Genomic DNA, 16229 nt, shown 5'->3' with positions numbered 1-16229 from the left:
CGCATTTCAAGATGAGAAATGGTTTACCCCGAGCTAGAGTTCTTGGGTTTTAATGTTTATTCCGTCGGAGCACGGGCTAGGACCGACTAGTCGAGTGTCTGGAGAGGAGGGTTCGGCGTGGACGCGGTGGGAGAGTTTTTAGGGAAAGCCGGCGGCGGAGGTAGCGACAGGTGACAGCAGTGACAGAAGGTGTAGTCGTGGGGAGCATACAACTATCTGGCGCTTACCTACCGTCCTTTCCCTCTCGGCTTTCTCCCGCTCTCACCCCTCCCTCCTCACACTTCCCCGTTGGCAGGCTGGATCTGTTCGACGAGACCGTAGGCGTCCATTCACTGGGCTCTAGCCGCGATGAGTGCCGTCTCTCTGTTGCTATCTCCCAGGTACAAGGGACATTTGGAGAAGGAGAAGTCAAGCTTCATGGGGCCCCGGGAAGCTCACCTCCAGTTTCCCCATTTTGGAAACAATTTAGGGATGTGGAGAAAAACTACTCAGCAACCAGGGGTGCCGACTTTTTATTCATGAAGCGCATAGAAGCAGCGTGGCTTCATGGACAGAGCACGGGCTTGGGAATCGGAGGTCATGGGTCCTAATCCCAACTCTGCCACTTTCATTCAATTGTATTTATTGAGCGCTTACTATGTGCAGAGCACTGTACTAAGCACTTGGAATGTACAATTCGGCAACAGATAGAGACAATCCCTGCCCAACAACGGGCTCACAGTCTAAACGGGGGAGCTGTGTGACCTCGGGCAAGTCACTTCACTTCTCTGGGCCTCAGTTCCCTTATCTGTAAAATGGGGGTGAAGACTTTGAGCCCCACATGGGACAATCTGATTACCTTTTATCTACCCCAGCACTTAAAACAGTGCTTGGCAAATAGTAAACGCTTAACAAATACCAACATTATTATTATTATTATGAGCATAGCAGCAAACTTGAGAAGGGATGAGGCAGGGATAGTGTTCTTTGGAATGTGGCTCCAGTAATAAGAATGGCATTTGTTAGATGCTTACTAAGTGCTAGGCACTAATAATGATAAAAATAATGATAATAATATTTGTTGAGTGCTTACTATGTGCCAAGCACTGTTCTAAGTGCCGGGGTAGATACAAGATCATCAGGTCCCATGTGGGATGCACAGTCTAAGTAGGAGGAAGAACAAGCACTAAATCCCCATTTTGCAGATAAGGGAACTGAGGCACAGAGAAGTGAAGTGACTTGCCAAGGTCACACAGCAACCAAGTGGCAGAGGCGGAATTAGAACCCAGATCCTCCGACTCCCAGGCCTCTGCTCTTTTCACTAAGCCTCGCTGCTCCAGTTGGCTTAGCTTTAAGATAACCTGGATTCCAGAGGTAGGAGCAGATGAGTTTCCTGAGAGAATGAACAGAAAGTCAATCTCAGGCTCTCAGAGTTTCAACAAAGACAGATCTTGTCACTGAATCATATTTGCAAAATGGACAAGGGGAAATTGTGTGGGATAATTAAAAAAATTAAAACTTCCATAGGATGTGGGCAGGAACCCTTCATTAAGAGCTTTATCAGGATCATAGAGGAAAAAAGAGTCTATAAATTATAAACAGGCATGGATGGCTTTGCAACAGGCTGTATTTTTTTTATATTGAAAGGAACCTGGAGCTGGTGAAGAGAGGCAGAAATCAGGATAATAATGCCCGAACTGAGAGCCTTTATGCTCTCTAACTACCTAGCTCTTTGTTAAGTGCTTAACATATACCATTATTATTATTATTACTATTATTATTACTCTCCCAAGTGCTTAGTATGATGCTCTGCCCACAGCAAGTCCCCAAAGACATTTTATGGGTTGCTTGCAAAGGGATTGTGACGTGAAAAGCAGATGAAGGGTTTCATCTTAACAAATACTACAATTATCTCACATAAGTACCATGCCCTGCACCCACTTAGAGCTCAATAAAATATGATTGATTGATTATGAAGTATCACCTCCTTCTCCTTGCACAAAAATGGACAACCACACTGTGAAAAAGCAACTCGGGAGAAAGCAGGGAGAGGAATCCACAAGTCCTTGCCTTCTTGTCCTGTTTGCTAAACCTCAGGTAATTCTATGTTGCTAGTGTTCTTTAAATACCAACCATTTAAGATTAACATCCCAAATGCAGTGTTTCTCAAAGTGGGACATCCATTCTTGTGGAGTGAGCACTTCAAAGGCATGTACTGCCTTCCAACCATCCTGGCACAATCCAACTCTGATTTAGGTGTTTACTTTCTGTTTAGGAAACATCAGGGGGGGAAATGCCCTGGCAGGAGGCAGGTACATAGATGACTTCTTTTTTAAATGAGACAGAGACAGAGAGAGAGAGAAATCTATGTTATCGAAATTTGAAGGCATTTGCGTGCACTGTTTTAAAGGGCAACGCTGGTGAATAATGGTAATAATGGTGGGTAATGATGGTATTTGTTAATAATAATAATGTTGGTATTTGTTAAGTGCTTACTATGTGCCGAGCACTGTTTTAAGCACTGGGGTAGACACAGGGTAATCAGGTTGTCCCACGTGAGGCTCACAGTCTTAATCTCCATTTTACAGATGAGGTAAGTGAGGCACAGAGAAGACAAGCGACTTGCCCTAAATCACACAGCTGACAGGTGGAGGAGCCGGGATTAGAACCCACGACTTCTGACTCCTAAACCCGGGCTCTTTCCCCTGAGCCATGCTGCTTCTCTAAGCACTTACTATGTGCCAAGCGCTATTCCAAGCATGCTGGGGTAGATACAAACTAATCTGGTTGGACACAGTCTCTGTCCCATATGGGGCTCACAGTTTTAAATCCCATTTTACAGATGAGGTAACTGGGGCACAGAGAAGTGAAAAGACTTGCCCAACATCACACAGCAGAAGAGCGTCAGAGCCGGAATTAGAACCCAGGTACTCTAACTCCCAGCCTCTTCTACTAAGCCACGCTACTTCCCTGTGATACAACTATGATAAACTGAGATTATAATCATGTTGGTATTTGTTAAGCACTTACTATGTGCAGAGCCCTGTTCTAAGTGCTGGGGTAGATACAGGGTCATCAGGTTGTCCCATGAGAGGCTCACAGTCTTAATCCCCATTTGGCAGATGAGGTAACTGAGGCACAGAGAAGTAAAGTGACTTGCCCACAGTCACACAGCTGACAAGTGGCAGAGCGGGGATTCGATGCGTACTGAGAAAAAGCCAAAAGATCGAAGGAAGTAATGTCGGACAAACAGAGAGGCAATCGCTAATGCCAACTAGGATAGAGTAGAGGTATGTCTAGATAAAATCAATAGTATAAATTGCGTTCATAATTAGTATCCATGCAAACAGCTCTTAAGTAGATGCTGAATCTCTGCTCCAGCTATGATTTACCCTCGATCTAAGGGGTGGTTTCAGAAAGTGTCCACTGAAAAGCATTCACTGCAAAACAGTCCAGGAACACACAGGCAAAGACCAATGGGTGGAGGAAAAAAAGCAACTCTGGAACACGCAATTGCTATGAAGCTGATTTCCCAACTACAATCAGTCCAAGCCTCTTTCTGATGTTTCAAATACCTGGAATTTTGGCAGAGAAATCTGGGAAAAATTATTTCCATTACGGTGGTATTTTGACAATGTTTGGTACTTCTCTTTCTGGACCTCAAAATATTTTACAAATACCTGGTAGCCTAGCTCATTTGGCAGTTCACGTGCCATAGAGAAGCAGCGTGGCTTAGTGGAAAAAGCCCGGGCTTGGGAGTCAGGAGTCGTGGGTTCTAATCCCGGTTCCGCCACTTGTCTGCTGTGTGACCTTGGGCAAGTCATTTAACTTTTCTGTGCCTCAGTTACCTCATCTGCAAAAATGGGGATTAAAAAACGTGAGCCCCACGTGGGACAATCTGATTACCTTGTATCTACCCCAGCGCTTAGAACAGTGCTCTGCACATAGTAAGCACTTAACAAATATCATAACAAATACCTTAATTATTATTATCTGACTTTGCTGCTTTATCTAGAAAGTCACCAGTCAGAGAGCAGACAGGTGGTGGATCAGAATTAGAACCCAGCTCTTCTAAGTCCCAGGCCCGTGCCCTTTCTTTTAGGCCAAGCTGCTTCTCAGACCACACAACACAGCTCTCCCCCATCTCCAAAGCAACTCCTAAAAGCCACCACTTCCAGAAGACATTCCCAGATGACTCTTTTTAGAATTTTTTGCATTCTTACTATTTGAGCAACTTGGCCTAGCAGATAAAGCAGAAGCCTGGGAGTCAGAAGGATCTGGGTTCTAATCCCAGCTCTGTCACTTGCTGGCTGTGTGACGCTGGGCAAATCACTTAACTTCTCTATGCCTCAGTTTCCTCATCTGTAGAATGGAGATTAAGACTGTGAGCCCCATATGGGAAAGGGACTGTGACCAACCCAATTTACTTGTATTTACCCCAGTGCTTAGTACAGTGCCTGGCACATAGTAAGCATTTAACAAATACCTCAATAATAATAATAATAGTTTATTTGGCACGTATTTAATCACCTGTCCTTCTTTTCTTCTCTTTTCCTCCAATCTGTAAATAACTTTTTGTCTGTCTCCCCTTTCTTCCAGGAGAATGTACAATCCTTGAGGACAGGGTCTCTTACTCTCTCAGGCACTTAGTACAGTCCTTTGCATACAATAAGCATTATGAAGCACGAGAAGCAGCACGGCTCAGTGGCAAGAGCGCAGGCTTGGGAGTCAGAGGTCATGGGTTCTAATCCCGGCTCTGCCGCTTGTCAGCTGTGTGACTTTGGGCAAGTCACTTAACTTCTCTCTGCCTCAGTTCCCTCATCTGTAAAATGGGGGTTAAAACTGTGAGCCCGACGTGGGACTACCTGATCACCTGTATCTCCCCCAGCGCTTAGAACAGTGCTTTGGACATAGTAAACACTTAAATACCCTTATTATTATTATTGTTGTTGGAGGATTGGCCTTACATGCCTCCCTTCTCACTTTTGGGACTAAGTGGTTGTTTAGCAGGCCTGCAATCTTAACACTTTTACCAGGAGAATTGATACCATGCTCCTCTAGACTATGAGCTCATAGTGGGCAGGAATGTGCCTGCTTGTTGTCATACTGTACTCTCCCAGGTGCTCAGTACAGTGCCTTGCACACAGTAAGTGCTCAATAAATATGACTGAGTGAATGAATGGCCAATAGCCATCTAGAATGTAAGCTCCTTGTGGGCAGGGAACGTGTCTATCAACTCTGTTAGTCAGTCAGCCAGTCAGTCTTATTTATTGAGCACTTACTGTGTGGAGAGCACTGTACTAAGGGCTTGAGAAAGGGCAATATAACTATAAACAGACACATTCCTGGCCCCCAGCGAGCTTATAGTCTGGAGGGGGAGACAGACATTAACACAAATAAATAAATTACAGATATATTGTACTCTCCCAATCTCTTAGGACAGTGCTCTGCCCACAGTAAGAGCTCCATAAATACGACAGATTGAAGATGGTCCCCCACCTTTTCCTATCAGACCTAACGGTTTCATTCCTTAAAAGTATACACCAGAGGAATACTAATACCTTGACGGGATACCTCATTGTAAAAATCAGCACCTCAAGCTCATAAACATTCCTTTAGAATCAGTGCCCGATTAAGCAAATGACATTCTTCTTTCTGAATCATCAATGTAAAACTTTCTTTAGTAAATGGGTTTCCTGGTAGGTCTCCCATTGAAGTGCTGAATAGATCCTTCTTAGATAGTGGAGTCAGACAGGATCAAAGCCTAAGGGAATATAAACGGGAGGCACGCCTATAATTAATACTGTCAACAATTCCTGAAGAGACATTGCTTGTCCATTGTATATACTTGGCCTATGAAACAGCGATGATTTGTTTTTCTAAGTGGATTTTGTTATTGAAGGAACAAAGGGAATTAAGAAAACAAAAAGGAACTTGTTGGAGAAGCTAAAAAACAGGAACTGTTTAGGAGGTTAAAGACAAGTTAAGCATCTCCTGAGGAGATTGAGTAAATTCTAACTTCCAGGACTTGGAACTTATTCTTCTGTTCCTGCCAAATGCAAGAATTTATTTCAAAAAATGGGGAAGAAATCAAGAAGAGAGCCGAAATCATCTTATAATAAGTGATATGGAATTTAGTTTCAAAATCAAAGGACTGATTGAAATAGTCTTTGCTCTAACAGCCGGGTGAAAAAAAAACCTCTTATCTACAGCCTGAATCATATGGTTCCTGATAATTCAGCATTTTAATCAGTCGCTTAGCTCAGAAGCAGAATTAAATCTACAAGGAAGAGCTCTACCCATTCTGTCATGGAGTTCAAGTTTGCTTTCAAATGCCATGAATATATTATAAAATACCCATGATAAATTAAAATGAGGTGATTTCATGGGAATATGGTTAAATCGTTTGGTTTTCAGGGTGAGATCCTAAATAGAGTGAAGATAAGTAAGATCTTGATTTTATCAAAAATTCTGAGACCACACAAAACCTTCACTCACACAACGGGAGGCTTAACGCAAATGAAAATGACCACTGCTTTGGGGAGTGGGGATAGCATCTGTTTCATGAGACCCTGAAACGGGCAAGAATATGCACCAGAAATTCAGATTAGCGTACCTGCAGGGCTAATGAAAGATAGAAGTAAACTCTGTATGAAGCCGAGGACATTTAATGTAATGATGGAAAAGTGGAGCAGGTGTGAGCATGGGAAAACAACATCCGAGTTAGGGGTATTATCCTGAGCGGTGAATTAACACTCTAAAGTGAGGGGGCAATGAGGTAGCTCGGGGTAAAGGGAAACCAAGGAGGATATTTCACACCACAAAGAATTGGAGGGTGTCTCCCCTGGAGCCTGAGAAGGGGAAACTCAGGCATCAGGGATTGTTCAAATCATGAGGTCACTGGGAGGCCAAATGTGAACTGGAGGGTCAGGCCAGTGAGGGTTTAAAGGCCTACTTGTTCTATAGGAGTTTGGGGTTTTTATCTTGGGTTAATTAATCTTGGTAGTGAGACTGGGCTATTTACTGGGCATCAAAGACTTCGGCTCATTAAAAAGTCAATGAATTCACATAAAAACCTTGGTTCTAACCCCACCTCTGTCACTTGACTCCTGTGTGACCTTGGGGAAGTCACTTCACTTCTCTGTGCCTCAATCTCCTCATCTGTAAAATGGGGATTAAGACTGTGGGCCCCAGGTGGGAAACGGACTGTGTCCAACTTGATTATCTTGTATCCACCCCAGCATCTAGTTCAGGGCTTGGCACATAGTAAGAGCTTAACCAATAACCACAAAACCTCCCAAAATAACTAAAAAGCAGGACTGCCCCTCCATTTGTGCGTAATTGTAGCTGTCATCCCTGCACTGCATACAACAACTGTGCTTTGGGAGTAACCAGGATATTTCCACATACATTTTACTTGAACTTTTTTTTCTTCTCATTGCCTTGGTTTAGTGATGAATGGGTCCCATTAGACTATCAATGATGCAAAAGCTATATCCTGACAAAGACTACTAGAAAGTTAAGATTTATGACGAAACCCATTGAAAAGTAAAATTCTGTTTAGTGAGCAAATTGAAGCCAATGATGAAAAGTCCCCGGTTTAGACCCAGAACAAGTAAAAGACCAACCCGTTATTCAATAGCACCCTAGGTATTTCTCAACGATACACTCTTAAGTACCTAAAGACTGATTTTTTAGACAGTACAGCAAAACTCAAACGACTTATAGGTGTCCTATTTTACCCTTCGTCTATTTCCATTACATACTAGATAATTAAGATGGTTGATCAGCCCTTTTGATGGACCATTAATTTTTGAAATACAAAAAAGAAGAAATGGTATTAAACATTTGTCTCTCAGTGTAAATATATAAATATCATCCTAGCCTTTTTTCAAAGTTCTGGCACACAAACGAACTCCCGCCTGGTGTCATCTGGATCCTTATTTCTTCTTTCCAAAATTCAACACCCCAATAATGAGCTGACAGATGCTTGGTGACTCCCAGCGCCTAAAGTTACATTAACTCTAACAGAAAGGAATAGGGTTCTTGGGGCACAGAAGTCACTTTTTCAAACCAGCAGGGGATTGTTACTGTATATTACTGTAATATATGGGCCTCAAATGCACCATTAAATGGCTCCCAAGTGGCCTGAAAGGGTTAATGCTACCCCCAAAGAGCCTAATTTATTTTCCAGGTGAAACATTAGGTCCTGGGCTCACTCTATTTAATACACTTTTGTTATGGTCTGCTGTGTGACCTTGGGCAAGTCTCTTTATTTCTCCGGGCCCCAGTTACCTCATCTCTCAAATGGGGATTGAGCCCCATGTGAGATGGGGACTGTTTCCAACCCGATTTGCTTGTATCCACCCCAGCGCTTAGTACAGTCTCTGTCACTTCGTAAGTGCTTAACAAATACCACAATTATTATTATTTAAACCAAGAGTCCTAAATGGAGTACAGTTTCCCTATCACACAAGGGATTGGCTCTCAGCCGCCTCTTCTAGAAGCTTCTCTATAAAACGAATGCTACAACAGTCCCCAGTTTTGCTCTCTGGTGGGTAATTTAAACCAAAGGTCATTAGTTCAGCTTAAACATCCACAACCAGAAAGGTTTTACTAGAGCCTAATACACATTTTGGCACATCTCCTGCAAAAAAAAATTATAAACAAACTTGGGTGTTTCTGGATTTAGCATTGACCAAAGTAAGTGACATCTCATCAACAGACCAGCTCACCAAGGCTCCCTGCAGGCTTAACGAAAGTGCTTCACACAATAAGAAGCAGCGAGGCCTAGGAGATGGAGAAGGGAGTCCGAAGGACTTGGGTTCTAACCCCGGCTAGGCTAATCACTTAACTTCTCTGTGCCTCGGTTACCTCATCAGTAAAATGGGGGTTACGGCTGCGAGCCCCATGTGGGACACAGACTGTGTCCAGCCTGCTTAGCTCACAACTCCCCCAGTGTTTAGTACAGTGCCTGGCACTTAGTAAGTGCTTAATACCATGAAAAAAAGTGTTATGGCACTGGCCCTTGTTTAGATAAACAGGTGACTCACTGTTTGCTTTCTTCACCAGGAGGTGGAGTCTTGCCATGCCCTTCCATTACAAAATCCTCATGTTCCATCTGCAAAGGCAAGCACTGCAGGTCAACAATCAGTGGAGTAAAATGCAAACTACCCCAAAGTGGTTTCTCACTGCACACAAAAGGGCTTCAAGCACAGTCAACGCAAGTAGCTTCCAGTCTGTTTTTGCTCAAAGCATCCCTGCTAGGGGATTGAGATCTCCAAAATGGCTAGAGGGGACAAATTACCCCTTTGAAAGAGTACCGTGCTTTCCCAAGCACTTGGTACAGTGCTCTGCACAGAGGAAGTGCTAGATCAATCCCACTGATGGACTGCTGGATCCCGGGGACGTCATGCAAAGGTACCAAACTAAAAGCATGAGCTCACACAAATGGGTAGAGTTTAAAAAAAAATACGCCTCCCGCTTAAGGTCATGCTGATGTATAGGACCATAAATATTACATAGTCACTTGATCAGATGCTTCACTATGTTCTTTCCTACATGCACTATTACTGGCAACTGGGCATGGGGAGAAGATGGAAAAAAGATACGTATATTGGAGAGTGATGATTGGGTAAATGAAGCAAAGGCAGTAATTCTCAAAGTTTTGGAAGTCTATTCTTGAACAAGTATCTAATAAAGTGCTCTGTATCTGGCAAGCGTGCAAAAGTACCAGAAAACTGACAGCTGACTAGAGAATTAGGAAATCTTCCTTTGGCTTGTCAAGGAACACACTCCAGTTACGGTTACTCTAGACAAGTACTTTCTCAAAGTTCTGCAGTCAGGGCTATACTGACCACCATGCCCTGCTTCCACCCTGAAAAGCCAGTAGTACTTATACAATATACTATATACACAATAGTATATTGGACTCCCCCAGGCTATACTGTCCTTTCCCAAACGCTTAGTTCAGTGCTCTGCACACAGTAAGTGCTTAATAAATGCTTAATAAAGTGCTTAATAAAAGAAGCAGCATGGCTCAGTGGAAAGAGCCTGGGCTTGGGAGTCAGAGGTCATGGGTTTGAATCCCAGCTCTGCCACTTGTTAGCTGTGTGACTGTGGGAAAGTCACTTCACTTCTCTGTGCTTCATTTACCTCATCTGTAAAATGGGGATTAGCTGTGAGCCTCACGTGGGACAACCTGATTACCCTGTATCTACCCCAGTGCTTAGAACAGTGCTCTGCACATAGTAAGCGCTTAACAAATACCAACATTATTATTATTAAATATAAATGAGTGACAGTAAGTATAATTTTCCTGGGCTAGACTAAGTTGAATGAGTCCCAGTGCACTGGGCAGTTATTTTTCTTTAAACCTCACATGGAAAAAATGGAAGAGTTCTTAAAGAACTCATTTTTTAAAAAATCTGGAAGAACTCTTTTTTACCCCTGTAAGACTTCTTGGGAACCTGTACTACACTCTGCCCAAGGATACTAGCCTGGAATTTCGTGTCAGGCCCTCTTCCTCCCCAGCATCGAAGCATCATGCACCCCACTGTCACAACACGAAAGCGGGGGGGGGGGGGGGAGTGGAGAAGGAGAGTTTTAAGTTAGTAGCCCCCATGCTTAAAGCACAAACAACTGTTAGGATCTCCACTCCCAACACCCACACTCAAAGTTCCAAAACCAGAAAGTCAGAGATTGAGGAGTTCGATATTCAGAATGACTTAAAAATGCCAGGATTTCCATAGGTAGCACTCATGCAAACTCCAGGTCCTCTGAGGATACAGAATGACGACTTTAACAACTCTGGGGCAATTGGGCAATACTGTCCATATTCAACTGAAGGAGAAAAATAGGAGTCCTCTGGACCTTAATTCAGTAATTTCTCTACGGCCCGGTACCCTAAATTTTGTTGATTTTTTTGGTTTTGTTTTCTATTTCAGTGTTATCCGTCTTGTTTGTGATCACTTCTCTGAAGACAGGTGAAAGCAACCTCAGAAAGAGCTCAATTTAAATACATTTGCTTCAAGGACCATCAAGACAACATCTAGATCCAATCATGCCATATACTTGTAGACTTCCTCGATTCTCCCCCTCCAGAAAAGTCACTTTTCCCAGCTTTTGTGCTGAATTACTGTGTTACATCAAATACTGTGCTACAAACACCTTTCCCACAGATATGTTTCCCACATCTGTCATTTATTTTAAAGTCTGTCCTCCTCCACTATATTGTAAGTTCCTTAAGGGCAGGGATCATGTGGACCAACTTTATTGAACTGTACTGATCTCTCCCAAGTGTTAGGTACAGTGCTCTCTAGGCACACAGTAAGTGTTCAATAAACACCACTGATCGATTGATTACCCTCTCTTCCTAAGGGGCTTCCTTGAGCTCTTGTAGGAGTGAGGAGAAGTGGGAAAAGGAGGAGGGAAAGAGTGATGGAAAGTAGGATTCTAATTTACAGCCAAGAATTTTTTTCACAGCCATATAGCCTCATATCCGCTAAAACCTCTTCTGCAACTCAAAGACTTCGAGATAGCTTGAAAACCTAAGGTTGCAGGAGGCTTCAAATCCTGCCCCAGCGTTTTTAATCTTTTATAACCAGAGCCAAAGTGAAGGATTTAGTTAGTTTAGAGCTGCATGGCTCAGAGACTAAGTATCCCCTTGAAAACCCTGGGTACATTCCGCTGCTTCTGAATTCCCTCTCCAGTCCCTACTTCCCTCTCACACTTGAATCTTTTCTCTAAAACGATTCTCTTCATCAGGCTTCCCTATTCTAGAAACCTTCAATGATTGCCCATTCCTCTCTGGAGGAAGCAAATACTCCTGACCAGAGGCTTTAAGGGCATTCAATCAGCTCTCGTCCTCCTACTTATCCAATCGCTTCTCCCACTACCCCTCAATCAATCGTATTTGAATGCTTATTGTAAGCAGTGTACTGAACAAGAGCACTTGGGAGACTCCTGTATAACGGAGTTGGTAGATACTTTCCCTGCCCACAATGAATTTACAGTCCAGAGGGGCTATCTCAGCTTGCATTCTTCATTCCTCTCAAGCTAACCATTCATTCGCTCATTCATCCAAATGAATTTATTGAGCACTTACTGTGTGCAAAGCACTGTATTAAGTGCTTGGGAGATTACAATATAACCCATTCTCTGTGCTCAGGCTCTCCCTCCACTGAACTCCTGTTCACATGGTAGCCCTGACCTAGAACTTCCTCCCCTTCCACATCTGACAGACCACAGATCATTCCATTTCCAAAGCCCTTCTGAAACCACCTTTCTTCTAAGAGTCTTCCCTGATTCATTTTTAACCTCTTCAGGATAGATCGCCCCCTTCTCCTTCCCCTCCCCCCCGGACCATCTGCCACCTTAGTGGAACCTAATAATAGTAAGAACAACTGTGGTATTTGTTAAGTGCTTACTATGTGTCAAGCACTGTACTAAGCGCTGGGGTAGAGACAAGTTCATCAAGTCCCACATGGGGCTCGCAGTCTAAGTAGGTGGATTTACAGGCGTTCAATCCCCACTTTACAGATGTGGAAACTGAGGCACAGAGAAGTGAAGTGACTTGCACCAGGTCACACAGCAGGCAAGTGGAGGGGGTGGAATTTGAACCCAGGTCTTGTGACTTTCAGACCTGTGCTCCTTCCACAAGGTCACACTGCTTCTCTAAGCACTTGTGGACTTGCGATTTTCCATAGCTCTTAACGTATATACCTTACATGCCCTATTACTTAAGCACCAAATCAAATGCGAATCATCTCCCCTTTTCGCTCTTCTCCCTATCTGTAAATTATTTTAGAAACCGTTTCCCCCCCTAGATTGTAAGCATCTTGCATGCAGGGATCATGTCTAGTAACTCTATTTTACTCTCCTAAATGCCTTGTATACTTCTCTGTGCAGAGTAATTGACGGATTAATTGCTTCTAAAACCTATGGAGCAGCTCTGAGAATCAGCTTGGAGACATTCCCTTGAATTTCACCAGGAGGAAGGAAAATATCCGAGAGTAGGTGTTTATGAAATTCCTCCAAAGGGGTTTGAAAATTTTGAGGAGGAAGGTTCCTTTGACGCACCAGGTCGAAACACCTCAAACTTGAAGTCTCTATCCAATTAATTCCCCAGTTTAGAAGTTATAGTGAAATTCCAAATACTAAGTTGCTATACTCTCCTAAGCGCTTAGTACAGTGCTTTGCACACAGTAAGCACTCAATAAATATGAATGAATGAATGAATGAATACCAGGTGAAAAGAAATACCTCGCACTTTGAAACCCAGCACAGAAAGCAGCTTCAAGCTATGTAGCTTCAAAAAGGAATTCATGTCCCTGGGTACAAGTTGTCCTGTTTTCTAGTGAAAAGTGTCCTGCGCTTGTCACATGCATTTTGGTCAGAAAGGAAGCCCACACACACCACAATCTATGTCTGAACTTCTGTGGTAGTCATCACCTAATGCATCCTCAAAATCAAACTACAAAGCTTTCACCAGACGACCGCCCCACCCAGCCCCATGAAAAGAGCTCATAATCACCACATAGGACCTGTTCAGATTTCCAATGATGTTGATTATGGTGACATTTATGGTATCTATTAAGCGCTTACTCTGAGCCAAGCCTGTTCTAAGCTCTAGTGAGGTTACAAGGTTAACAGGTTGGACACAAAACCTGACCCTCCTGGGGCTCACGGCCTAAGTAGGGGGAGGAAAAGCCACGAATCCCCATTTTACAGCTGAGGAAACTGAGGCACAGAGATGTTCAGTGACCAGCCCAACGTCACACAGGAGGTATGTGGTGGAGTCAGAATTAGGACCCAGGTCCCTCTGACTTCCAGATCCATGTACTTTCCACTAGGCCACACTGCTTCATTCTTGCCAACATTCCTTCTCCTTCCTCAAACCCAAAGACTAAAAGCACCTCAAAATCTCCCTGCAGAAAGTCTACTGTGACTGCCCCAATGAGATTCCCTTGGAAATCAAACAGAAAAGGGATGAAAAAGAGAGGGAGAGTATAGTATGTTAAACTTATTTTAAGTCCCTAGCTGATTTGCTTTAGATCCACCTTGATTTCTTTAGGGTCATAGTCATGTGCTTCTTTTCATAATTGCTAGAAAAACACTGGGATCAACACACAACTAATGAAAGGAAGGGAAAGATCCAAACAAGTTTCAAGCCATTAGCATTAGAAGGCAGGTATCTTTTTCTGGCTCTCAAATGCCTCCCTTTACTCTTTTCAACATGTGCATTGTTTTAATTTGTTTACTTGGAGGATCTAAGAGGCCTGAACTTATAACCATATATCATAGTGAAGACATTTTTGATAGTTAAAGGCAAACTGAATGCTGTCCTTTAGAATTATTTCAAAATAAGGGGGAAATGAGAGGAATAATGAGCAGCAGTGTGGCTCAATGGCTAGAACATGGGTTTAGGAGTCAGAAGGACCTGGGTTCTAATCCCAGCTCCTCCACATACCTACTGTGTGAGGTTGGGTTGTTGACTTAAATTCTCTGTGCCTCTGTTTTCTCAGCTGTAAAATGGGGATTCATTGCCTGTTCTTCTGCCTGGACTGTGAGCCCCATGTAGGATACAGACTGTGTCCAACCAACCTGATGAGCTTACATCATTTGTGTGTATATATATATTTTTTTATTACCCTATTTATTTTAATGAGGTGTACAGCCCCTTGATTCTATTTATCGTGATTATGTTGTCTTGTTTTTGTCCTTCTGTCTTCCCTGATTAGACTGTAAGCCTGCCACTGGGCAGGGAATGTCTCTATCTGTTGCCAAACTGTCCATTCCAAGCGCTTAGTACAGTGCTCTGCACATAGTAATACTACTACTAATAATAATACTAGTATTAATAATAGTAATAAATACTATTGAATGAATGAATGAATCTACCCCAGTGCTTAGTGCAGTGCCTGGCCCAAAGTAAACACTTAACAAATACCATAAGTAATAGAAGAAAAATGTGGAGATGAAAGGAGGTTTCCCTTCTGAAGTTTCATCCTTTCACATGGACTGCAGGGGCTTGTCCCCTCTTACGCACTGGACAATTCTCTGGCCCAATCACCAACTCAATTCCTTCCCTAAAGTAATCAAGCACAGCAAGGTAGGAGAGGAGGAGCTTTGGTAGCCAGAGAGCTATAGGTTCTGCCAACCTATTCACTACTAAGCACACACATGTATCTCTGGGCATTTATTTGTTTTCTACTTGATTACTAAGACTGTAAGCTTGTTATGCCCTGGGAACGTTTCTGCTAATTCTGTTGTATTACAGTCTCCTAAGCTCTTAGTACTTACATAGTAAATGTTCAATAAATACCATTGATTGTTTATTTGCTCTTTTTTCTGGTATTCCTTAAGAGCTTACTATGTGCCAGGCACTGTTCTGAGTGCTGGGGTAGAACCAGATAATAAGGTTGGACCCAGTCCAAGTCCCACATAAAGCTCACAATCTTAACCCCCCTTTTACAGATGAGGGAACTGAGGGCCAGAGAAGTGAAGTGACTTGCCCAAGATCATCCAGCAGACAAGTGGCAGGGCCGGGATTAGAACCCAGATCCTCTGTCTCCCAGGCTCGAGCTCTCTCTGCTAGGCCATGCTTCCTTTTTTCTGTTTTTTCTCATTCATATCTCAGATGTATCTGAGCCTCTCTCAGGTAGAATGTAGTAACTGATTTATTAGGCATTCATTCCATAATGCCCGAGCACAGGAAGAAACAAATCACCCACAAGCAATACAGATGAGCCACCAAGATGAACAACCCCAGTTTTGCCCCGTCACTGAAAGCACTTGGAGTTCATCGCTATGGACCCAAGAACAAAAGGTAAGATGGATGGCAAGTATTCATTAGGCCTTTTTCCAAAATATCACCAAACTTAGCAGCTTGGAATGCAGAAGGAGGGGTCCACAAAGAATATTTTCCTGGGTTTGTCACTGCAGCTGCAGCATTTTAGGGGTCACCCTTTTTAAAAACTATGCTAATAGTGATAAATAGTCTTAAATGGAGGGTAAGAAGGAACCTCATAAATGAAAAACTGATATTTTCAATGACAACAGTTTTTATTTTGATTCTTTTGTGAGGGGCAACCAAGTTTTACGATGAGCACCTGTAAGCATCACTCTCCAATCTGAAAAATTTGCAAAAAAACCCCTCAATTTTACAAATGGATGGCTAAAAATACTGTAGCCCTTTGCTGGAATAATGCTAGCACATTACATCATGGAAAACAAATAACATGATATTT

At 43.0% G+C, this 16229-nt stretch overlaps 1 protein-coding gene across 5 annotated transcripts in view; it reads right to left on the bottom strand.

The window, feature by feature from the left end:
- The window catches only part of TNRC6B (trinucleotide repeat containing adaptor 6B), a 167657-nt gene that overhangs the window by 108982 nt on the left and 42446 nt on the right, over positions 1-16229 (bottom strand). For 4 of the 5 annotated variants that reach the window (XM_039914022.1, XM_039914020.1, XM_029078919.2 and 1 more), the window contains exon 4: positions 9033-9100. The exons of the other annotated variant lie outside the window; for it this stretch is intronic. In XM_039914022.1, coding sequence (XP_039769956.1) covers positions 9033-9100 — 68 coding nt within the window. The remainder of the gene's footprint in view (positions 1-9032; positions 9101-16229) is intronic. 5 annotated transcript variants of the gene reach the window in all.

Source organism: Ornithorhynchus anatinus, chromosome 14 (genome assembly GCF_004115215.2).
Source record: "Ornithorhynchus anatinus isolate Pmale09 chromosome 14, mOrnAna1.pri.v4, whole genome shotgun sequence".
Lineage (NCBI taxonomy): Eukaryota > Metazoa > Chordata > Mammalia > Monotremata > Ornithorhynchidae > Ornithorhynchus > Ornithorhynchus anatinus.
This window is presented reverse-complemented; position numbering and strand designations above follow the sequence as displayed.